The sequence below is a fragment of the Meriones unguiculatus genome, chromosome 17 (genome assembly GCF_030254825.1).
Source record: "Meriones unguiculatus strain TT.TT164.6M chromosome 17, Bangor_MerUng_6.1, whole genome shotgun sequence".
NCBI classification, from domain to species: Eukaryota; Metazoa; Chordata; class Mammalia; order Rodentia; family Muridae; genus Meriones; species Meriones unguiculatus.
In genome coordinates this window covers 25,254,495-25,277,575 of record NC_083364.1, presented here as the reverse complement: position 1 = coordinate 25,277,575, position 23,081 = coordinate 25,254,495, and the positions used below count along the sequence as shown (strand labels likewise).

The window sequence follows — 23,081 nt, the reverse complement described above, 5'->3', positions numbered from 1 at the left end:
AGAACTGAGTGTGAGAGATTGCAAAGCCTAAATTATGTACTCTCTGGCCATGTTTACAGATCCCTAACCTACAGTGACTTTTTTGTTTGTTTTTGTTTTGTTCAAAATGGGGTTTCTCTGCATAGTCTTGACTGTCCTTGACTTTGTAGACCAGGCTGGCCTCGAACTCACAGAGATCCACTTGCCTATGCCTCCCTGGGTGCTGGGATTACAGGTGTGCACCACTGCCCTGGGTCCTACACAGTGCCTCTTAATACTTGTTACTCAGCTTTAGAAATTGAGTAAATAGCACGCTGCTCATATCTGTGGAGATGAAATGTAATATAGGTGACCCCCCCAAATTCTGAGTACTGCGTTTAGATCTTGCAGATCTAAGCTTTCTGAAAACCTTAACTTCTACATTTCGACTTTTCATGCCTTCTAGCTAGAAAAAGGATACCGCCCAGTCAGGAAGATGTCAAGGTGGTGTCCTGACAGTCAGCTATGGAGACTGCTGACAACAATCCTGAAGCCATGTCTGCTGGTGCCCACCTGCAAACCCAACTCTTGGGAGGTGGAGGTGGAGAGTGGTTGCAAATTCAGGGCCAGTATGTCCTAATTAATAAAATCTCAGGCCAATCAGGCTAAATAAAGACCCTATTTCAACAAAAGAAAAAAAAAATCTTAGAATCCATATTAGATTTCCCTGGAATTAGAATCTCACAGTGAGGCCTGGCTTGCCAGTTAATTTTGAAAGGCACTACAGCTTGATAAGCATAGTTCTGTGGTAAATCTATAAATGCAATCATTTACAACCACAGAATTAAAGAAACTTTTTACTTCTAGTGGGGAGAAGTTATGGGGAAACTATAAGGAAACTCTGAAAACACATTGTTAGTACTTAGGCAGCCTGCTTCTAGGTTGCCTAGTGACCTATGATGTCATGTATAGCCAGCCAGGTAGGCACACCTGGCAGGCTGGCAGGCATGGCTCAGATGAGCAGAAGCTATACAAGGACCAACACACCACTTTGTCTCTCTCTTTTGTTCTTGTGCTTATTTGCTGTCTCCTGCTTTCTCCCCTTTATCTGTCGGGACGCCCCTCCCCTCCCCATCATGTCTCTCTTTCTCTCTCCTTCTCCCTCTCTCTCCAAACCTCTTTCATATAATAACTGTTGTGTGCATCATCATTTCATTGGTGCACTGGCATCTGTTGTATGCATGGCATCCTTTTAAAATAAATATTAACATTTGGTGCCAAAAGCCGGGAGGGCTCTTCTACCAATGTTTAGACATGCTAGGACCCCTCCTTCACATGCCCACCCACAATAAATCTTTCTCTGGCACCCTTATCTCCTGCTCCTTTCATGATCACTTAACCTGTTTCTGCCCACTGCTGCCGCCACACACATCTGTCCCACTTCTGGTGGCTGCTCGGATGTGTATAAGGCCCACAACAGTTCAGTGGTAGAATTCTTACTTGCCACACAGGAGGCCCAGGTTCGATTCCTGGCCAATGCACCAATGAAATGATGATGCACACAACAGATATTAAATGAAAGAGGTTTATTGGATGGAGATGGAGAAGAGACATGATGGGGGAGGGGAGAAGGCACCCCCACAGAGAAAGGGGAGAAAACAGGAGATGGCAAAAGAGCGCAAGAGCCAGAGAGAGAGGTAAGAGGCATGAGTCCATTTATAGCTTCTAGGCAACTGAACCACACCTATGGGGGGGAAGGGGGTGGGCAGGGAGAAGAGCCACACATGACATCATAAGTTACTAGGCAACCCAGAAGCAGGCTACCTAAATACTAACACACATGAAGCTTTTTTTTTTTTTGACCAGGTATTGGTCTAGGTATTTCACAACCTCATGTAATCATTAAAAAAATAAAAATAATCTGATATGTAAGTTTTCATTTTCTTATTTACATTTTGTTTTGCTGAAACAGGGTCTCTCTATGTAACCCCCTAGCTGTACTGGAACTTGCTGCATAGACCAGGATGGTCTCTTGTCTTCCACTGCTAGGGTTAAAGGTGTGAGCCACCACACCTAGATTTTTATTTTCTTCTTAAGGCCTGGAAATGGAGGCACAGAAATTTAAAGATTTTGTGCAAAATGGCAATTCCAGCTAAGACAAGTTTCTCCCATTAACTACCTGCTCCCGGAGTTCAGATTCTTAGCCAATAGGTACTATTTTCTAGTCCTGGTCATGTTCTACTTCCCAAATTGAGCAGTGCAGACACACACATTATAGTGTTTATATTTTACATATATACTGTTTGTGTAAGAGATACTCTTTTTATCTCTATCGAGTATTCCACTTAAATGTACACAAGCTTTAGAGGCAGGGGCAAGTGGATCTCTGTGAGTTCCAAGCCAACCTGTTCTACAAAGTGAGTTTCAGGCCAGCCAGGATTACAGTGAGACCTGAGACCGTCTCAAGCAAAACAAAACAAAAGGTATACATGTATACTGAACAAAACGTTTAAAAACTACATTTGGAAGGCAACTCTACTCGTTCAAACTTCTCTGAGTTTCCAGCAGCTGACAGTGGGAGAGAAACACCAACTGGCACAGCTGATCTCTCAGAGATCCTGCTTTCCGTAAAAAGCGTTTTCTTCACCTACCTTAGCTGCAATTCCCCATCAGACTCAGAGAGTGTTAGTCTATCCTATTAGTGTGCTTTCCGTAAAAGCGTTTTCTTCACCTACCTTAGCTGCAATTCCCCATCAGACTCAGAGAGTGTTAGTCTATCCTATTAGTGTTTAGGACCAAGTTTCAGCTAGGGCTCGGAGAAGTAATAAGTCCCTTTACCTGACAATGGCTCCGGGTGCCCACCGGTGCGAAAAGAAAAGTAGGTGTTATGGTGGAAGTGCACACGACTTACTCCAGGAAAGTTAGCAATCCCATTTCTAGACATGGAAACGGAAGCACACAATGGACTCATGACTTGTCTGAGTTACACAGCCAATTCATGTTGGGACTTGAAAGTAGGTCCACAGACATGAGCGCTCCCGCGTCCTAGGCTGGGACACCGAAGGACTGTCTTTTTCCAGAGTTTTTGATGATCTCTTATTTCTGTTTGCCCTGGCTACATACAGACGGATTCTGAAGGTACTGGATCTTGGCTCCGAACTGGGGCGTCTCGTATCGGAGAAAGCAGAGAAAGGAAGAAAGTGGATGAGGTCTGGCCGGCCACCCGCGGCTGGGACACTACCCACCTAGCACGAGGATACGGTGCCCAGGACACAGCTCCGGCTCTAGGAGGGCACGGAAGGAAGCGAAGTCCCCGAACCACTCGTAGGGTCCAGAGTCGGCCGCATCTTGGTAGCGCCGGTCCCAGTATTGGACTTGGCAGTACTGGAAGTTCCGCTCGGGCAGGTCCGGAGGGGACGCGGGAGTCCGCGGAGAGGCCATGCTCCGGGGGGCGCCGCGGCCCAGGGCAGGGCTCGGAAGCCCAATCGCTGAGGTAGGAAACGGGAGGCGGAGCCTACGTCTCCGCCCTCCCCTGCAGTTGCTCCACGCGAACACGTGGAACTTCCGTCACCTTCTGAGCTCTGTTTTGAAAATCGTCCGGCTGGAAAGCTGAATTGCCCATGTCAACTCGACCACGTTTTCTCCCGTCAGACTCGCCCAGGCTTATCGCTGCGTTCTCTCGCGCTCAGTCTCGACAACCCTTTCCATTGAGAAGCCTGATTAATTAAAGATTCCCTTCTTCCCGAGCTCTTTTGGAGGACCTTAAGGAAGGCGGGAGGGACGGTGAAAGGTTTCTCCTCTAACGTGAACACAATTACTCAGGCCGACACAGGCCGAGTGGAAAGCTGGGCTTGGAGAACGGAGGCCAGACCTGTTGTTTTTCTGGACAAACGATCTGATATATTAGCGTTTATGTGCTCTCGATGGGACATACACCGGGAAGTTTATGTATATTTTATATTACAATAGCGTGTAGTCCAACAGAGGAGATGGACGCGTGCGATCTAAGTCCCAGCTGTCTTATCAGGGCTGTCTTATTCAGGTCCGCATATCCATGTTGGAAATATTTCTAAGCCATTGTATATAATAAATATCCAATGGTATATAATAAATACCCAATGGATCATCTTTAGCTAGAAACCCTGGTGCCCTAACCTCCAATTGGAAGCGATAGACTGCTGTGGAATAAACAAGGATTCTGGTTACTCGGATCAGCATTCAGTTTGCGAGGACGCCCAGGGCGAGCGGCGGAACCTAGTGTCTTGGGGTTGGGTTTCCCGGGTGGTGGGAACCACAAGAGTGGCGCACCGTCAAGATGGCTGCTAGGCTGCGGAAACGCGGCCCGCCGGGTTCTGTCGCCCAGCCGGGTTCTGTCGACCACCCTGCGGGACTCTGGAAACAATGGCTACAGCGGGCTTGGCAAGAACTCCACCAACTGCTGCAGGAGCCACGCTACACACTGCTTGTGGCCTCCTGCCTCTGCCTAGCAGAGGTGGGCATCACCTTCTTGGTCATTCACAGGGTGGCATGTGAGTTCATTGAAGGGGAGAGAACCGGAGGGAGGGAGAAACCTCTGAAGGAAACTAGATTACAGAGCATTCATTCACCATTCAAACCCTTATTTTCTCCCTGAGCCCCAAGCTCGCTTTCCAAGTGTGTTTCCCGTAAGGGAGGGAGGTGACGCTAGAGATTGCCCTCTGTAGGTGGTAACATCCAGCCTGTTAAGGAAGCATAAGCAGCCGGGAAGTAAGTTCTGGCCAGAAGTAACGTGCCATCGCTGATGTTTATACCCTTAGACAGTCACTTGCCCTCCCAGATCAGTTTTTTCGTGCATTTAATTCTTAGGTCTTGAAAATCCTTTAAAGAATGGCCTTTTGTGACCATTTGAGTCCATTAGGTATTGGTGTCTTTTTTTTTCCCCCAAAAAACAAACAAAAAAACCGTAACAACAACAAAAACAACAGGTTTCACTATGTAACCTCGATTGCCTTAGAACTTGCTGTGTAGACCAGGGTGGCCTCAAGCTCAGAGATGTGCCTGCTTCTGGCTCTTCTGCTTCTGTTGAGGTAGACACCACCACAACTGGCTTCATAAAGACCCCTGATTTTAAAATGAGGATGAGACGCATTCTCACCGGTAACCTCTAGCCCCCTCACTCATGCATGCATACATGCTGACACACCCACCTATATGTGCACCCACATATAGGCATGTGCACACACAGACAGAACAAACCCGTTTCCATTTAAGAACCTAGGAGGGAAGTATATAACAAACAAGAAGCCCAGGCTTGTGATACTACCCGAGGGACCCAGGAAGGAGAATAAATTTGTAGTAGATCATAAATTCAATTCTAGACATTGAGTTTGAGATACCTGGGTTAATGGACCTAAAGAGAAGGCTTAGCAGATAGTGTTTACATTCAAGTGTGAGAACCAGAGTTAGGCTCCCCATAAGTGCCAGGTAGACACAGTGGCCCACCTATAATCCCAGCGCTGGAGAAGCAGGACAAGAAATCAGAGCAAATTGACTAGCTAGACTCTGTTATATGAGTAATGGAGGAAGACACCAAATGGCAATCCCTGGCCTTCGAGTGTGTGTGTGGGGGGTGTGGGGGGGCATGTGCAGTTAGATAAGGGATGGAGATGAAAGAAGCCCTGGGAATAAGATGGAACTCGGTGCTTTGGTGGTCTGAAAGCATGGGGGTTAGAGGTAGGCAAGTTCTGGGCTCGGAAGTAACTAGACCATGTTATTTTTATCTTCCAGACACAGAGATTGACTGGAAGGCCTACATGGCCCAGGTGGAGGGTTTCATCAGTGGCACATATGACTACACACAGCTGCGGGGTGACACCGGACCTCTTGTGTGAGTGAGGATAGGAGGTTTAAAGAGACTGTGAAGGGCTGGATGGGTACCAGGCCGCTTGTCCTGACCTAGGCTCCTGTTTCCTTTCATCTTCCAGCTACCCAGCTGGTTTTTTATACATCTTTATGGGGCTCTACTATGCTACTGGCCGTGGCACTGACATCCTCATGGCCCAGAACATCTTTGCTGTGCTCTACCTCATTACCTTGGTGCTTGTTTTCTTGATCTACCACCAGACCTCCAAGGTGAGTTTATGCTACAAGCACTGACTGGCCCTGGCCTGAAATACTGGTGGGGATGGCTCGGATTTGGGGAGCTGACCTTGATGCCCACCCTTTAGGTACCTCCCTTCGTCTTTTTCTTCATGTGTTGTGCCTCTTACCGCGTCCACTCCATCTTTGTACTGCGGCTCTTCAATGACCCAGTGGCTATGGCGTTGCTTTTCCTAAGTATCAACCTCTTCCTGGCACAACACTGGGGCTGGGGCTGCTGCTGTTTCAGGTCAGTGCCTCTCCCTTCCATCCCCATGGGCATTTCCGTATCTCCCCAATGTTCTGCAGCAGAGGGTATAAAGAGTGGTGAGATCATGGTGTCACTCAGGGCCTCCGTGAACAAGTCGAGGATCTGTAGAAAGTCTCTTTCCCCATGCTTAGTTCCGATCTCGTCTCGGGATGGCATCCGTTGTTGGAGTTGACCCTCTAACACTGTAAATATGTTATTCAGTATGTGTCCAGTTAGTCTGGACACAGGGACTAGGTGTTATTCCCTTCCTCCCAACCTCCTCCCATGACGTTTTATGACCCTCTAATGGTTCTGGATGAGGACCACATCCTGGTGCTTAATGACGTGGGGAGAGAAATCTGTGAGGAGGTGGGTGTGTCTTTGATGGGGCACACAGTCCTGGAGCTGACCTCTGCCTTTCCTGTTCTTTGTCCATTTCAGCCTGGCCGTGTCTGTGAAGATGAATGTGCTCCTCTTTGCCCCCGGGTTGCTGTTCCTTCTCCTTACTCAGTTTGGTTTCCGTGGTGCCCTCCCCAAGCTAGCCACCTGCGCTGCTCTTCAGGTGCCTCTTCATTCTCCCCTTACTGATGAGAAAGGACAACTTCCAGGCCTTCTTAACTCTCTTAGGGCTTTCTCAAGATTTTGGAGTTGATTCTGAGCTGGGCAGCCACTGTCTCTGAGCTTTAGGTCTCATGGCTTCTGAACTTGGCAGGCCTCTCAGAGGCTTCCTAAAGCTGCCTGCTTGAAACCTAGTGAATCACTGGGCGAGGTGGCACATCTTTTATCCCAGCACTTGGGAGACAGAGGCAGGAGGATCTCTGAGTTCAAGTCCAGCCTGGTCTACAGAGCAAATGCCAGGCCAGCTAGGGCTACATAGGGAGACACTCTCTCTAAATACCTTCCCCCTCTCACCCTTATGCAAACACTCCTGATGAATTCTTTAGGAAGGTGGTATGACACCCCCCCCCCCATGTTACTGTGATGTCCGGTTCTGGCAGGGTTTGGGAGTGGGGAGGCTTTCCTACTACTCCTTGTGGAAATAAGGGAACTTCTGGGGCTTCCATATCACTGTGCTCTCCTAAGTGATTACCGTGAAGGCTGGGGTGAGCCTTAGAAGCTTTGCTGGCTTCATGCCCATCCTCAGGTAATGCTGGGATTACCCTTCCTGCTGGAGAACCCCATTGGCTACCTATCCCGCTCCTTTGACCTTGGCCGACAGTTTCTTTTCCGATGGACAGTGAACTGGCGCTTCCTTCCTGAAGCCATCTTCCTACATCGTGCCTTCCATTTGGCCCTGTTGGCTGCCCATCTTAGCCTCCTCTTGCTGTTTGCCCTCTGTAGGTGGCACAGGTAAAAACAAAAAACAAAAAACCGGGGGTTAATATCATGGGAAGATTCATGGAATGGAGGGAAGAACTTCAGCCTTAGGTGCTACTTGGGGGACATGGTAAGTTGACGGTGGTTAATCTAGAATTTGGCACAGGGCAGTGGTGGCACATGCCTTTAATCCTGGCACTGGGGAGGCAGAGATAGGTGGATCTTTATGAATTTGAGGCCAGCCTGATCTACATAGTGAGTTCCAGGACAGCCAAGGCTACACAGAAACCCTGTCTCGAAAAATAAAAAGATTAAAAAAAAAAAAGAAGAAGAATTTGGCACACATTTAGGGCTTGATAAATGTCCGAGTGACTTCTCTTCAGAACAGGGGAAAGTATTCTGTCACTGCTGAAGGACCCTTCCAAAAGAAAAGTTCCACCTCAACCCCTCACACCAAACCATATCCTTTAAATCATGGAAAGATAAATGTGGCTCTCTCAAAGCATAAATAGAATCTTAGTCTGTTGGTCTCAGGTAGCTGGCTAGCTTAGGAGGAGGCGGGAGCCCACCCATCTGTACCCTGCAGCAAACACTGCACATTTCAGCACAGCTTTCTCCTAAGTCCACATATTGGGCCAGCCAGCATTATGGGTGCATGCACTCCTCTTGGTATTATCCCGAGATTTCCTACATCCTAACAAGTAAAATACACCTGAGTTAGGGGGAATTAAGGCTAGTAAGTGAGGGATTCAAACTCCTTAGGCTGCACAGGCCCAAGCATTGCTGAGGACCAGATGAAGAGAAGCTAAGAAGCTTGTCCAAGGCTTACACGTGGGAATGGCAGAGCCACGGTAGGGTGCTTTCTCACCCCAGAACTTTTGCCCCTTTGTTTGAACCCTTATTCCCCAACCCCCATCCCTTCTATTCATGCCCAAAGCCTTAACAATAATATTACAGATTGTTTCTACCCTCTTCACCTCCAACTTCATTGGCATCTGTTTTAGCCGCTCCCTGCACTACCAGTTTTACGTCTGGTATTTCCACACACTGCCCTACCTCCTGTGGGCCATGCCTGTAAGCTGGCTCACGCACCTGCGCAGGTACTGCCTGGGACTACCTGGGAGAGCGGGGAAAGGGGATGGGCAGGTCTGGGGCATGAGAAGTCTTAAGAGCTGCAGACCTTGAAAGGGATAAAATCTGTTTCTCCTTTCCAGGCTGCTGGTGCTGGGCCTCATTGAGCTCTCCTGGAACACATACCCATCCACATCATTCAGCTCTGCTGCCCTGCACATATGCCATGCTGTCATCCTGCTGCAGCTCTGGCTATCGCCTCAGGCTTTCCCTAAGAGGGTCAAGTCTAAAAGGAAAAGGCACTGAAATCCACCCCTTCCTTCTAGGACTCATTCAGGACAATGGGTGGAATGGACTGTTCTTAGAATAAACCTTGCCAAGTCTACCTTTGTGCAGCCTACGTAAAAATAGTGGTTGCTTGTGCCTAGGCCAAGCTATAAGGAGCATCTTCCCAACAAACAAACAAATTCATCAGGCAGTCATAGAGGCACTTTATTGCATAGGATTTGGGACTGTAGCTCTCTCCTCTTCCACCGTCCTATAAGAGAGCTCAGAGCACATGGGAGGGAATGTGGAGTGGGAGAGAGAAGAGAGTACAGGCAGGCACTTCCTGTGGTGGCAAGAGTATTCTGGGGAGGGGAACGAAGCAGTGGAGGGTAGCACACACCAACTTATTCTTTCCCAGCACCAAGAGGCGGGCCCTGGGTGGCAGTGACTTTGTGTTGGGGGTTGCTAGCCAAAGCTGCAGGCAGCCTTACACATTTGCAGGGCTGTAACACAGCAAATGTAGCTGCAGATTCTGGTCCCAGTGTCGCAATAACAGAAAGAGCCCCCGGGCAGCAGCTTTAAGAGCAGTCAGATCAAGGCCATCGGGCAGGTGTTGGGCCCTCAGCCAGCAGTCAGCTTTGGATGCTGTCAGCTCCCACTCGCCAAAGGCAGCTGCACAGCGGTGCTCCAGCCATGCCAGGGCAACGGCTGTGGCCCAAGTGCGGCCTCGAAGATCAGAGCTGCCCTGCCTTTCCATTCCATCTGAGGCCTCAGTATCTGAGCCCCGTCCACTGTCTACCTGGCCTGGACCCTCAGAGCCTGAGCTGGGTGACTGGCTGCAGGAGGCTGTGGCACTGTCACCCTGGCCAATACCAGGGCCCAGAAGTGCCCAAGGAGATGAGGCTGAGGTGGGACTGAGGCTGGCACGGTGTGCCGCAAAGGGCGAGGCTCTACACAGCCGTTCTTGAGGAATGCACACAGCAGCACAGAAGGGCTCATCCAGGCGGAAGGAGCCTGGTGCCTCTTGCAGCCGCACCTGAGGAGAGAAGAGGTGGGGGGAGAGGGGATCTGAGACAGAGCTCTGGCTCTAATGGTGCTACCCTCCACCTCCCCAGTCCTCACCAAAGGCAGGTAGTCATGGTTGCTGCCGTCGCTGTTGCTCTCACTTGTCTGGCCCTTATTGGATCTGCAGAGTCTTCGATGACGACCCAGGCTGAGCCTGGAAGAGGCTGGAGGCTGATGGGGCAAGCCATGATGACCTCCAGTAGGAGATAGGAGCTCCCCCAGTGCTGACTTGGAGTTGTCATTTAGGTTCGGGTCCCAGGCACCTGCAGAAGAGCCTCCCTGATGTCCTACAAGTAGGGTCACCCAGTGCCAGCAAGTGGTCTAAAGCTCACGTGTGCCCAAGCCACTGCCTTTGAGCCATACCTTTAGAGTGGAGTGCGGTGGGCAGAGGAGCAGCAGCCAGATGGTCTTGAGAGGCAGATGTGCCTGAGAGCTCAGCTGGATCTGCAGGAGCATTTGAGTCAGTCCCACCGGCTAGCCGGGGAGATGGGTCACACCTTAGAGGTCAGCAGGGAAGGCACGTACCTGAACTCCACACCTGCAGGGCTCCGGGCAAGACCTCTCTAGTAGTAGCATCTACAGCAACAGGGCAGGTAAAGCAGGATGGCGCGGAGCTCACCTTGCTTGTCTGAATGGCTCGGAGCCAGGCCCTTCTGACTCGGCCTGTGAATCAAGCAGCAGCATGCTCAACTCCCACCATCTATATAGAAAGCTGCATTAAAACAAAACAAAACGAAACACTGGAAAGCCAAACATGGTGGCTTTAATCCCAGTACTCAGGCGGCCAAGGCAGACCACTATCTGGGAGTTGTAGGCCAGCCAGGGCTACATGGAGATGACCTGTCTCAAGCACAACTAGAATGTCCCCACAGCTTCTCTGTTCCCTTTGAACATACTGGATAGCCATCTTTGGTCCAGAACCAGCTCTTCTCAACTTCGAACCCACAACCCAGGACCCCTAGTAACCCAGAAGCTTGTTAGTCTGGAGTGGTCCTCCTGCCTCTGCCTCCACAGTGTGGTGACTACAGGTGTGTGCCAGGGCACCCACACCCACATCCAGCTTTTATTCTGTTTATTGGTATGATTCAAATGTAGGGAGGAGGTTGGGCACAGACAAGCTTTCCAAGGGTACTGGATGACCCCACCACAGGACTTGAGGAATGCACTTTATTTCTGACAAGGTCTTACTATGTAACCTAGGTTGGCCCAGAACTCCTACCTGCCTTAGCCTAGCAACTGCTAGAGTTCCAGGCGTGTGTCACCCTGGCCAGCAACATGGGCACTGCCCACCACTCACACTACCCGGAACTTTCTGCAGGCGTGAACATGTTCTGTCGGCCACTTGTGTCTGTTGGGTGCTTACAGTGTGGTGAGGACTGAGGTTCTAACTCTGATTTTAATGGTCCCCTTGAGTGGAAGATTGTCCATGCTACAGGCAGTTTATTATTACAAGATCATGTTGCCTTCCATTTTAGCTGCTAGGAAGCTTCCCAATTTTGGGTCCTATGCTTGCAAGAGTATATAACCTAATATTGTGTATCTTGTAATATACCTTTATGTTTAATTTATTTTCTTTTACCACTGTTATTTTATGTGTGGGGTGTTTTGCCTGCATGTATGTCTTTGCACTACATACATGCCTGATGCCCACAGAGGCTAGAAGAGAATGTTGGATTTCCTGGAATTGGAGTTACAGATGGTTGTGAGCTACCGTGTGCTGGGGATTGAAGACGGGTCGTCTGGAAGAGCAGCCAGTACTCTTAACCACTGAGCCATCTCTCCAGCCCTACCCAGTTTCCTTCATTTTCCCTTTTTTTCATTCCTCTGCTCAATATCTCACCCTGCCAATGTGGCGAGTCACCTCAAATCCTTTGTGACAAAGTGAGGAAGACAGTGATAACACATAGAGCTGTACTTTGGCTATTTTCTCTTCAAAGCTTTTGTGCCTGAGCTGTGGCTGCTAGAAACTTACCCTGCTCAGCAGTGGTTTCAGCTCTTCCACGGAGAGCCAGCTGTTCATTGTCCCGGACCACAGAGGCTGCTGTCAGCCGGTGGAATGCCTGATCCCATGCAGCTTCTCTTATAGGGCTGGGAGCAGGCTGGGAGCCGTCCCCAGAACCCCAGAGTTCCTCCAGCCCAACACCCACCTCCCAGCACATTGGCTGCTCCCCATATAGGGCCCGGATCACCACGTGACAACGTGGAGCCTGGGGAGGCAGAGACTCTGCTGGAGGAGCTGATTCCCCATTGGGTGGCACAGCCTTGAATAAAAAAGATGGCTCCATCAACATATCCCAGTCCAAGGGGGTTGGGGAGAGCAGGTTCCCTGGGGAGAGATGTCAGGGGTATAGGCAACATGGCACACTGTACTCCATTTCCCCACAGCCCTGGTATCAGAACCCTGGCTTCCCATCCCACCCTTACCTGAATCATCTAGGCCCTGACCCAGCTGTTGTCCTGGCTCAGGGCCCGAGCCATCTGGTATTGCATCTAGAGAAGGGTGCCGGGGTCTACCAGGGACTGGGTTTACCCGGCCTGAGGGAGATGAAAGACTTCGGCCAGCCAGAGCTGCTCTGTGCCGACGGCCCAGCACCTCAGCGCTCAAGGCTCCCACCTGTGTGTGAGACACGGAAGGTCACTCACTAGTCAAGGAATGCAGTGTTTCTAGCCCCGTAGACTTGCAGCTACCCATAATCCCTATGCCATCGAACTTCACTTCTCACTTCAGGTTGCTTCTCGACTCTGTATCTTCATTGCCTTGCTTATTCTTCCTGACATAGCTTACTTTCCTAGCTTCCTCTAACAGTCACCCTGACTCCCTGACTCCGAGCACCCATAATCCATCCCTGTGTGCATTACTTGTGATGTCATAGATACGGATTTACCCATCCACCTCTAGTAAACACTGCACACAGCAGGTGGTAAGTAAATCTTTGGATGAATGTGAACTATATCTCACCTTGAATGGAGATGGTGGCGGTACAGGCAGGGGGCAGGAACGGGAACCTGCAGGTTCTACCCAGGCCAGGCTTCGGCAGCCCTGCTGAGAAGGGGGATCCAGGGGAAGGCTACCATTGGGGGAGCCAGGGCCTTGGGAGCCTGGGGACTCGCTGCTGCCGGTGGAGCCTGGGCCTGGCTCAGGGCTGGCAGAGCAGTGGGTAAGCACGTACTGCTCCCGGATGTATGAGGACTGGAAGATGCGACGCCATATAGCTGTGTCAGATGAGGGATTGGGTCCAGGGTCTGTGATTGGGTCTGTCAGAGCTTCCATACCTGCTGGAAAGCAGGAGAGTGGGCCCAGACCCTTCCCCCTGCCCTCTCCAACACAGCTACACACATAAGCCAGGGTACTCACTCTCCAACACAGCTACAACATAAGCCAGGGTACTCACTCTCCAACACAGCTACACACATAAGCCTGGGTACTCACTCTGCTCTGAGTCTCCTACAGCCCATGGGCTTGACAGCTCTGCTGACACAGTGCCCGTTCCCAGGGGCTCTGTGGTATGTGTAGGATCAGTGCCAGGGCTGGTGACAGATAATGCCTCCTCTGGAGATGGGAACACCGAACCACCCAAGCTCTGCCAACCAGGCTCTTGGCCCTGGGAAATGGTATTGAGGAAAAGGTATACTAAATTATAATGTCTTTTCCAGTACATATTTAAGATGGATCATAGCAAGTAAAAACTAATAATCCAGAAGGCCAGGAAGAAACAAGGGCCAGCAAAATAGCTCAGTGGGTAAAGGCACTTGCTGTGCAAACCTGACCACTTATGTTTGACTCCTGGAACAACGTAACGGTAGAAAGACAGAACTGAAGTACAGAGTTATCTTCTGACCGCATACATGCACCCATGACACACTCAAGTAAAGAAAAATGTAATCAAGTTTTTTTAGCCATTATTATTATTGGTGTGTGTGTGTGTGTACAGCCCCAGCTCTTGCAGAGGTCAGAGGATAACTTAGAGGAGTCGGTTCCCTCCTACCATGTGGGTCCTGGGGATTGATCTCAAGTCATCAACAGGCTTGGCAGCAAGTGCCTTAACACACTGAGCCATAGGTCTTTTAAAAGTTAAAAAAAAAATTATGGGGCCTGGAGAGATGGCTCAGAGGTTAAGAGCACTGGCTGCTCTTCCAGAGGCCCTGAGTTCAATTCCCAGAAACCACATGGTGCTTCACAACCATCTAAAATAAAATCTGGTGCCCTCTTCTGGTGTGCAGGTGTACATGCAGATAGAACATTGTATACATAATAAGTAAATAAATCTTTTTTAAAAATTAAAAAATATGCTGTGAGAATGTGTTTCCCTAGGAATGACAGGAAAGCTAAACCCATCATCCCTCAACATGGCTACCTAAACAAGACCAAACAATGACAACTAATTGCCAATTCTGCTAGCGTAGAAGGGAGAAATGGTGCCAGTTTCCACTCTAGACAAAGAACTCAAGGAAGCTAATGACTTCTGAGAGAGAAAACTAGTCTCTCCCAGGGATGAGCTCCCTAATTGGATATCCAATACAAAGGTGTCAGCCCTGAAATTATATACACACAAGCAACTTTAAACAAATTGAGCAGGTTGAGTTTATATATGTATGTATATATAAACATGTAATAAAGAAAAAGAGGCTACCAATTTGAGAGGGAGTGAGGGAGGATGTGGGAGGGGCTGGAGAGGAACTAAAAGGGGAGAGATGACCTAATTATATCTTTTTTATATATTAATTTTTATTTTTATTTTTTATAATTTTTTTATTAATTACACTTTATTCATTTTGTATCCCCCCATAAGCCTCTCCCTCCTCCCCTGCCGATCCCACCCTCCTTCCCCTTTCCTAATTATATCTTGATTAAAATTTTAAACTATAATGGCTGGAGGGGTGGCTCAGTGGTTAAGAGTGGTCTGGAGAACCTGAGTTCAATTCTCAGCAACCACATGGAGGCTCACAACCATCTGTAACCCCAATCCCAAGGGAACTGAAACCCTCTCCCCACCTCCACAGGCACCAGATGCACACATGGTACACATGGATAGGTGCAAGAAAACTTCATACACATATTAAAAAAGTAAGAAGCCAGTATATTAACCTTGAGGGTAACAAGCTCCTGGAAAACTGAGCTTCCTGGCAAAAGGCTAGCAGTCTGTCATTTGGCCCTCAGAATCAAAAAGAAGGAGGCACACATAGTTCCTTTAGAGAGAGAGTGTGTGTGTCACAAGAAATAACATCTGTATCTCAAAGCCCTCCCTGGAGTGCTCAAGTTCTCTGTTCACAATAGCTACGACACATTATTTGTGGCTGGAGAGAAGGCTCAGGGGTTAAGAGCACTTGTTCTCATGGAGGACCAAGGTTTGGTTCCCAGCACCTACATGAACACTCACAACCTTCTGTAACTGCAGTTTTAGAAGATCAGATGCCTGCCTTTGACCTCCAAGAGCACCAGGAACACATGGAGTGCGCATACATACAGACAGACAAAACACTCATTAAACAACAGCAGGCCCCCCCACTTTATTTACATCCGAGGAAGTGGGCTCAGAGAGGGTAAGTGAGTTGCTTAAATCACATAGCCAGAAAGTAACAAAGTTGGGTCTGGAGGCAGCAGACATAGGCTTTCAAGTGCTACCGGAAATGGCTAGCTGCTGCTTGCTTACATTTTAAAAGATTTTCTTAATTTTATTTTTTGTGTAAGAGTGTTTTATTTGCATGTATGTCTATGTTCCCATGTGCCCAAGGTTCCATGGCGCTTGGGGGCACAAGAGAGGGTGAGATTCCCTGGAACTAGAGTGGATAGTTGCGGGCCACCATGCGGGGTCACCTGGGTCCTCACTGAGCCATCTCTCCAGCCCAGATGGTGTTTTATGTAAGGTACTGTTGTGTGAAATAGTTTTAGGTGCTTGCCACCAGCCTGACAACCTGAGTTCTAGCCTCATGACCCACAGGGTAGATGGAAAGAACCAATTCCCACAAGTTGACCTCTGACCTCCACATTAGACACCATCGAAAGCACATACATGCATGTGTGCACATCTGCACACATAAATAAACAAGTAAATGTAATTTTAAAAAGTTCTAAAAAGAAAGAAAACCAGGGCTGGAGAAATGGCTCAGCAGTTAAGAGCACCAGTTGCTCTTCCAGAGGACCTGGGTTCAATTCCCAGCAACCATATGGCAGTTCACAACTGTCTGCAACTCCAGTTTGAGGGAATCTGACACTCTCACGTAGACATACATGCAGACAGAACACCAATGCACATAAAATAATAATAATAATAACAACACATATTTGCAAAAGAAAGAAAACCAAGTGCAATGCTTTACAGGACCACCCCCCTTGGGAGGATCCCAGGGCAATCTCTGTGGGCTTCTAGGCCTACAGGGTTCTCAGGAAAGACAGGGAAGAAGGGAGATACAAGGACTTCAGCCCTCCAGGCCCATCTCGCATCCCCAGCCCGGTCCTACCCCTGGAGCACCGGTCCGGAAGCCGTCCACCTTGAAAAGTGAGCAGTAGCCGAGCAGCTGGTCTCCAGGGTAGAGTGCTGGGATCTCCCGGGGGGTCAGCAGTGCCTCCACTGCATCAGGCACAAACCAGTCCACAGAGATGTCACTCAAAGCAGGCTCCAGTGCCTTCCGCAGGGCCTGCACCAACTGAGAGGAGTACCAAAGGACACGGGGGGGGGGGGGGGGATGTCAAACAGATGGATTGGCCAGGCTGCCCTTCCCCCATGTCCTCTGCCCAGCCCTGTGCTGATGGGGTCAGGAGAAGGAACTGAGTTCTCAGGGCTTGGCCTGAGCTTTGTCACATGAGTGGGACAAGACTGGAGGACAAGACTTCAGGTCATAACAGCAAGATTCAGGGGCTGGCCAGAGCAGAGGCTGTGGCCTCAGCTCTCCACAGCCTCCCTCCTAGTGCCATCAATAGTTCTCCTAGCTAGTTTCTCAGGGAGAGAGAGACTGGACTAGAAAGAAGTCCTGGTGAGTGCGCCTGGATCATGGAGCCTGAGCAGGCTTTCTTTCAGATTCCATGTGTAACTCCGGAGAGGGACCTCCAGCAGCAGGTAGAAGTTCACACTCACCTTGGGCTGCAGTCTTTCCCCAGGCCTCAGGGCATAGGCCTGGCCCCTGCTGATCACAGACAAGCCCTGGAGCAACTGGTGGCACGCAGGCGTCAAGGCGAAGGAGAAGCACCTGGCAGGGAAGGGAAGCAGCCGCAGCATTCAGGAGTATCTTAGGGGTACCCATCTTAGCTAGTCGCCTCTGCCCGCTCCATACCTGGCTGCCCCTCTGTGCCACCTCATGAACTCCAGGGCTTGGTGAGTAGTGGCAGGCATTGGTGAGGCAGCAGTGATTAGGAACAGCTGCCGAGGGTGGGCCCTGTGCTGGGGTTGCCCTAAGGCCCAATCCAACACAGCCAATACATCAGGGGGACAGCTGGCAGCCTGGAGAGTCTCCATGCTCTCACAGATCAGCTGCACAGTCTCCTGGAGAGAGAAGGCGAAGGTTTAGGCTGGGCTGGGCCAGACTGGGCTGGGGCGAAACATCTGCAGGGAGCCCCCAAAGCCTGACCCATACTCACATCACTGCAAGGCCGGCTTTCTGGGAAGAGTGACTGTACTGATGTCCCAAACATGGCTAAGTTGACAAGCGTCTGAGCTGGGAGGGATTTTACAGCCAAAACAATAGCATCCTGGGGAGAACCAGAAGGGAAAACAATGAGAGTCCCAACTGGCACTGGGAGAGAACAAGAAATACCAGATTGTTTTGTCTTCTCCAAGCGGTAGTTAGATGGGGAGGGGGCGGGGGCTGGCTGAGGTAATGTGAGAGGAGCCTTGAGCATATGAGGAAGTGGGTCCCTGAGTGCAGAAGGGAGCTATGAAGGATGTGGGAGATATTGGGCATTGGAACTCTCTGGAGGAGTGTGTGTGTGTGTGTGTGTGTGTGTGTGTGTGTGTGTGTGTGTGAAGTTTTTGTCTCCAAGTGCCTGTCTGCTTACAGAGTGTGACTCTGTGGAAAAGAGAAACTTTTGGACAGCAGGGATGGTGGCACACGCCTTTGATCCCAGCACTAGGGAGGCAGAGGCAGGTGGGTCTCTGTGAGTTCAAGACCAACCTGGTCTACATAGTGACTTCCAGGACAGCCAAGGCTTGAGAGAGAGAGAGAGAGAGAGAGAGAGAGAGAGAGAGAGAGAGATTGTCTCGACAAAATGAAACAAAAAAAGATGGCTGGCTCTTGGAGTCTGGGAGAGACACACATAGGTATGAAAGAGGCAGAAGTAGATCTGGTCCTTCTCTGGTAGATAGCATGTCAAACAAGGGAACTCCTGACCCCAAGAGGCTGATTCAGCCTACCTCAGCCTGCTGCCACCCCCCGCCCCGTGCCCAGGGCTGCCCACACATCGTGCCCCACAGGCCTTGTGTCCTGCAGCACTGCCATCTAACAAGAAGAGGAGCTCCCGGGTAGCAGCACTCAGGTGTCCAGGCTTGGGGCTCAGGTCTGGGCAGAAGTTCAGCACCAGTACGGGGTTCAGCAAGATGTCCTTATGGAACCGGCGCTGCAGGAACCACACCTGAGCACAGGAGCCGGAGTTAGCCTAAGCCAGGGGCAGTGCAGCTCTGTGAGGGGGGGAGGGGAGGAGGGGGGAGAAGGGCCCAGGCTCGGGGCCTTTTTTCTGTCAGATTCACCGACTGCATGACAGCATGGCTGTTGTCTGCCTACCTTAGACCTGCCTCCCCTCCACCCCCCACCCAGAGACCTATCTCAGAGAGATTCCTGCAAGGCTTTCTGGGACTATTGGCTGCTCTCTGTGACGGTTGTGGTGCCTACTGAGAGAACAGACTGAGAACAGAGAGGTTCTGCTCGTTCTGACACAGCTATCTTCCTGCTTCTCACACGCTGTTTCAGCCAGCACCAAAGCCTGATCTCACACAGCCATACCTGCCGCTCCCCATCGCTGTCTCTTCGCTGTAACCTCTGAAAGTCATGGCGGGCCCTCACATGGGCCTCATATTCTGCTGAGCTCAAGCTGCCAGCCTCCAGCATCAAGTGTGGCTGATGGGGCTCTGAAGAGAAGAGACACAATTCTGTCAGGTAGTCCCTGCCTCTGAACCCCAACTGCCCAGACCTACTGTCTTCAGAGGACCCCTGCAGGTCTGCCTCTTTGCCTTGTGGGGCCCATCCTCCGACATGACTTGGTCCATCTTGCCCGGGGTTCTGCACTGTTACTGAACACTGCTCCCCATGCCATTCCTAAGCACATCAGAGCTGGCCCACTGTGTGCCTCAGCTCTCACCACTAGGGTGCAAGAGGATCTCCAAGGCCCGATCACAGGGATGGCCCTCCGCCAGGGTGACACAGATAGTAGCTGCAGAGCTGGCATGAGGGAGGGCGTCTGCACGCAGGGCATGAGAGGGGCTCTCCAGGCCTGAGGAACAAAGAGGTAAAATGAGTCAAAGTCACTTCACTTCAAGCCCTGAGAGCACGGGTACCAGCTTTTCAGATAGTGGTGGCGATAGGCAGCGATTATGGCTGGTTTAGCCGAGCGCTCAGAATCTGATCTTATATAGACTTATATAAGGCTTATGCAGGCTTATACAGGCAAAGAAGGGCTTATCTCCTTAAAGGGGCTGGAATGGGGGTTCCCAGTTCTGTGCACAAGCTGGCCAGAAGGTTGCACTCTCGATTAGCATTCCCTTCCCCCATCTCACCCCACCTATTGCACAAAGAAAAACCACTCCCATACCTGGACCAGTCCTACTGTATCTCTCTTGACACTGGTGAATGGAGTCGTACATAAATAAATTACATTGATAAAACTAGTATGAGAGCCAGTCTGGCACAGGCTGCGGAAGCAGGAGGAGCAGGAGTGAAAGGTTCTTAGCTACAGAACAAGTGTGTGGCCAGCTTGGACTATCTGAAACCCTGCCACAAACAAACGAGCAAAAGCAATAATACTAATCAGGGGTCCCTAAGACAGGTCTCTGTCTTCTTTCTACCCTTGTTTTCTCACCTATGAGTTGTGGATTATTTCCCAGTCTGCCACACTGAGTAGGGCGGCTAGGCCGGGCCAGATACACCTACCTGCCAACAGACATGGTCCAGTCACCAGCATCTCAAAAGAGAAGGTGTAGGGAGCAGGACAGTGGGCGGGGCCTGAGAACACCTCTGGAGGTGCAGTTGGTGGCTCCCAGGTCAGCCCTTCCTCCTCAGGACTGCCTACTCCAAAGCAGCTGGTGGGGCTAGAAGGGAGGGGGGGGGGTTGGGCTACTGTGAAGGTCACTAGCCCTTCTGGCTGACTGGTCCCCACCCTTCTTCACTCTGTCCAGCCCCCGGGAGGCCCCTCACCCGCACTAGACCCAGAGAAGCTGAGGGAGGGATGAAGAGAATCACCATAGGCCCAACCTGTCGTCACAGAGCCCCGGAGACCTGGGGGACCCTGGCAGGCCTGGCTGCGCCAGTGGAGTGAACACAGTGGGCAGGGCCACATGCATCACCCCATCAGGCCTGGAGGGCAACTCCCGGCTGCTGCACAGGGTCACTGTAATGGTCCCAGCCGCAGCAACAAGGCCGGTGGGCAACACCAGCGTGGACCGAGCTTGGGCCAGATCCAAGACAAGGTGACCTACGATAAGTAAGAAAAGGTTTCAGAGAGCACTAGAAGCCGAGAGGACGGGGAATAGTGGGGAGGGTGAGACACAATGCAGGACTTTGTGGAGTTGGCATGACATGTGAGACAGGATGGCACATGAGGTGGATGATGGTGGAAGAGTCAGGCAGACAGAGGGAATGGACCAGCAACAGCCAAGAGCACAATGACGTCACAGTTAAAACGGAGGACTGAAGAGAAGGTCCTAAGGTCCTGGAAGGCCTTTGCTTTCCCTGTCTGCCCCTTCTTGTTCAAGCTTAGTTTGCAATCACCCTAAAGAGCCCCTTTTGTGGACTGACACGTCCCTCTAGACTGGGGCCTGCTATATTCACAACTTCTCTGCTGGTGAGAGGCGGAGGACTCCCCAGTGCTCACTAGAACGATAAGGAAAAAAGCGGGTGAGAGAGCCCAGCGTGGTGGCTCGCACACCTCTGCTTTTAGCATTTGGGAAGGAAGGGGCAAGAGAATCTCTGAGAGTTCATGCCAGCCTGAACTACATAGTGAGTTCTAGGACAGTCAGGGCTATTTAATGAGACCCTGTCTCAAAAAATAAAAACAGACAAACAAACAAAACAACAACAGCGAAGTGGATGGTCCCATCCACCCAGCTGAGGCCTGATACAGTGAGAAAAATACAGAGTCAGGTTTTGAGTCTTAGCTCTGTGAATTCTAATTGTGTCATTTGACAATCCTCTTGGGGGCCCTTCACGTCAGCATCCATAAAATGGATGAGGAATAAATGAAATAATTAATGCAAAGCACCCAAAAAGATTGAAAGGAAAAAGGCAGATTCTATGTTCTCCGTACTGAGTATAGAATAAATAGGCCGTTTGAGAGGCTTAATCCAACTCTCAACACCACTAAATTCTGTCCCTTTTCTTACCTGACAGGCATACAGGCAAGAATCAAATGAGCACATACATGAGTAAACAGAAGACTAGGATGCAAACCACAGAACACAGCACGGGGCATGACTTTCACCTCCTCCAGCACCCACTGGGCCCCTTTGTCCCAGATTCTGTGTTGGGGACCTAGAAATGACCAAAGCACAGGCCCAAACTCAGGAGCCAATGCTTCAGGAGAGACGGCCAAATGGATGCTGTGACATTTATTGTCCCTCTTAAGTGCTTCTGGCTGGGGATCAGGGAAGAGAACAATCAGTTATTTGTGGAGGATAAGAATTTCCCGAGGAGAAGCATTTTGAGTAACTCTCAAAGAACAAGCACAAATGCATTAGTCGGAACCAGGGGGTGAGAGAGCAAGGAAGTACAAAAAGGGCTGTTGTAAAAACGAGGAATCCCAACCGCTAGAGAGATGGCTCAGTGGTTAGTACTGTCTGCTCTTCCAAAGGACTCAGGTTCAATTCCCAGCACTCACATGGCAGTTAACAACTGTCTCTAACTCCAGTTCCAAGGGATCTGATACCCTCACACTAATGCACATAAAATAAAATTAAGTCAATTATAAAATTAAAAAAAAAAAGAGCTGTTGTGGAAATGCTGTGGTACCTGGTGGCAGAGGGGGGCTAGCGAGATGGAGTGAGAGCCTGGGCTGTTCGACAGGGCTTTGCATTTGCTTCCGGAGCTAGTCAGTCCACAGGTCACTGGGGAACTGGTGATAAGGGACTGGGGAACGTTCCTTGGGTAGGGGAGAAGGGCTGCCTGCCTCACACTAAAAAGACTGTGGCCACCTGGACAGTAGGGTCTTTGGTACCCTGTAAGCTGTGCAGTGCCTGTTGTGTCTGCTTGGCTGCGAACCTCACCTGGGCCACATTCTTTCAGCACCATGTCTGGGGCGGGCGCCCAGTCCATGACTGTTGGATAAAGGGATGAACCGATGGATGGAAAATAAAAATCAGTGTCTGCAAGAAGAAAGAAGACTGGCGGGCGGCATGAGGGTGCAAGAGCCTGAGCTGTGGCTGGCCTTCGAGGGCCGGGGCTCAGAGCTTACTCACCCTGTGCGCAGCGGCGGGGCGTAGAGGTCCCCAGTCCCGGGCCCAGAGCGCGGCAGCAGGCGGCCTGCGAGCGGCGCCGGCTCTGCAGCTGGAAGGAGACCCGCCGTCCGGCCGCCTCGGCCTCGAAGCCAGATACCACCTCGGCCTCAGCCAGAGGGTACACGAACACGCCTGCGAGCGAGCGGGAGCGGACAGACGCGCTGTCGAACCCCGCCCGGCACCTGCTCCCTCCCCGCGCCCGCGCCAGGTCTCACCGTCCACGGGCTGGGGCTGCGGGTTGTGGTAGGTGAGCCGGGCCCGCAGGCTGAGGCAGGGTCCCTTGGCATAAGCCCGGACGCAGGAGTCGGTGAGTGGCAGCGGCGTCCAGCTGGAGGGGCAGTACAGGCCGGGCATGGCGCCCACCCTGCGTGAACAGGAGCTGGATGAGGGGCGCGTCGCCTGCC

General features: G+C 50.8%; 3 protein-coding genes across 13 annotated transcripts in view; 1 reads left to right on the top strand and 2 right to left on the bottom strand.

The window, feature by feature from the left end:
- Ece2 (endothelin converting enzyme 2) overlaps positions 1–3,477 on the bottom strand; it is a 35,386-nt gene extending 31,909 nt beyond the window's left edge. Inside the window, exon 1 of one of the 2 annotated variants that reach the window (XM_021638550.2) lies at positions 3,204–3,477. In XM_021638550.2, the coding sequence (XP_021494225.1) occupies positions 3,204–3,399 (196 nt within the window). In that variant the 5' untranslated portion in view covers positions 3,400–3,477. The remainder of the gene's footprint in view (positions 1–3,203) is intronic. The other variant, XM_021638553.2, reaches the window with a different exon arrangement.
- A 781-nt stretch (positions 3,478–4,258) lies between these two features.
- Positions 4,259–9,098, top strand: Alg3 (ALG3 alpha-1,3- mannosyltransferase). 2 transcript variants are annotated; one of them, XM_060370081.1, is made up of 9 exons: positions 4,259–4,450; positions 5,725–5,824; positions 5,922–6,069; positions 6,165–6,325; positions 6,767–6,887; positions 7,470–7,675; positions 8,026–8,103; positions 8,599–8,742; positions 8,857–9,098. In XM_060370081.1, exons 1-9 carry the CDS (start codon positions 4,360–4,362, stop codon positions 9,017–9,019), a joined length of 1,212 nt encoding a protein of 403 aa, XP_060226064.1. In that variant the 5' UTR covers positions 4,259–4,359; the 3' UTR covers positions 9,020–9,098. The 2 variants fall into 2 exon arrangements, with proteins under 2 accessions (XP_060226064.1, XP_060226063.1); XM_060370080.1 differs by having other exon boundaries at positions 4,259–4,487.
- An 86-nt stretch (positions 9,099–9,184) lies between these two features.
- Vwa5b2 (von Willebrand factor A domain containing 5B2) overlaps positions 9,185–23,081 on the bottom strand; it is a 15,494-nt gene continuing 1,597 nt past the window's right edge. For 4 of the 9 annotated variants that reach the window (XM_060370073.1, XM_060370074.1, XM_060370071.1 and 1 more), the window contains 19 exons: positions 22,893–23,041; positions 22,639–22,809; positions 20,429–20,660; positions 20,120–20,277; positions 19,332–19,463; positions 18,977–19,101; positions 18,453–18,608; positions 17,619–17,729; positions 17,315–17,523; positions 17,119–17,230; positions 16,505–16,690; positions 13,476–13,647; positions 13,005–13,321; positions 12,470–12,659; positions 12,018–12,371; positions 10,571–10,708; positions 10,409–10,489; positions 10,103–10,308; positions 9,185–10,016 (listed from right to left, as the gene is read on the bottom strand). In XM_060370073.1, coding sequence (XP_060226056.1) covers positions 9,468–10,016; positions 10,103–10,308; positions 10,409–10,489; positions 10,571–10,708; positions 12,018–12,371; positions 12,470–12,659; positions 13,005–13,321; positions 13,476–13,647; positions 16,505–16,690; positions 17,119–17,230; positions 17,315–17,523; positions 17,619–17,729; positions 18,453–18,608; positions 18,977–19,101; positions 19,332–19,463; positions 20,120–20,277; positions 20,429–20,660; positions 22,639–22,809; positions 22,893–23,031 — 3,738 coding nt within the window. In that variant the 5' untranslated portion in view covers positions 23,032–23,041 and the 3' untranslated portion in view covers positions 9,185–9,467. The other 5 variants (XM_060370075.1, XM_060370076.1, XM_060370077.1 and 2 more) reach the window with 5 other exon arrangements.

What these genes read in the sequence shown, in the direction of transcription:
- Alg3 (XM_060370080.1), top strand. Translation starts at nt 4,274, where the DNA reads ATGGCTGCTAGGCTGCGGAAACGCGGCCCGCCGGGTTCTGTCGCCCAG. An exon ending in CAACCCCTCACACCAAACCA is followed by an intron (nt 8,104 to 8,598) that starts TATCCTTTAAAT and finishes AATAATATTACA; the next exon opens with GATTGTTTCTACCCTCTTCA. An exon ending in TGGCTCACGCACCTGCGCAG is followed by an intron (nt 8,743 to 8,856) that starts GTACTGCCTGGG and finishes TCTCCTTTCCAG; the next exon opens with GCTGCTGGTGCTGGGCCTCA.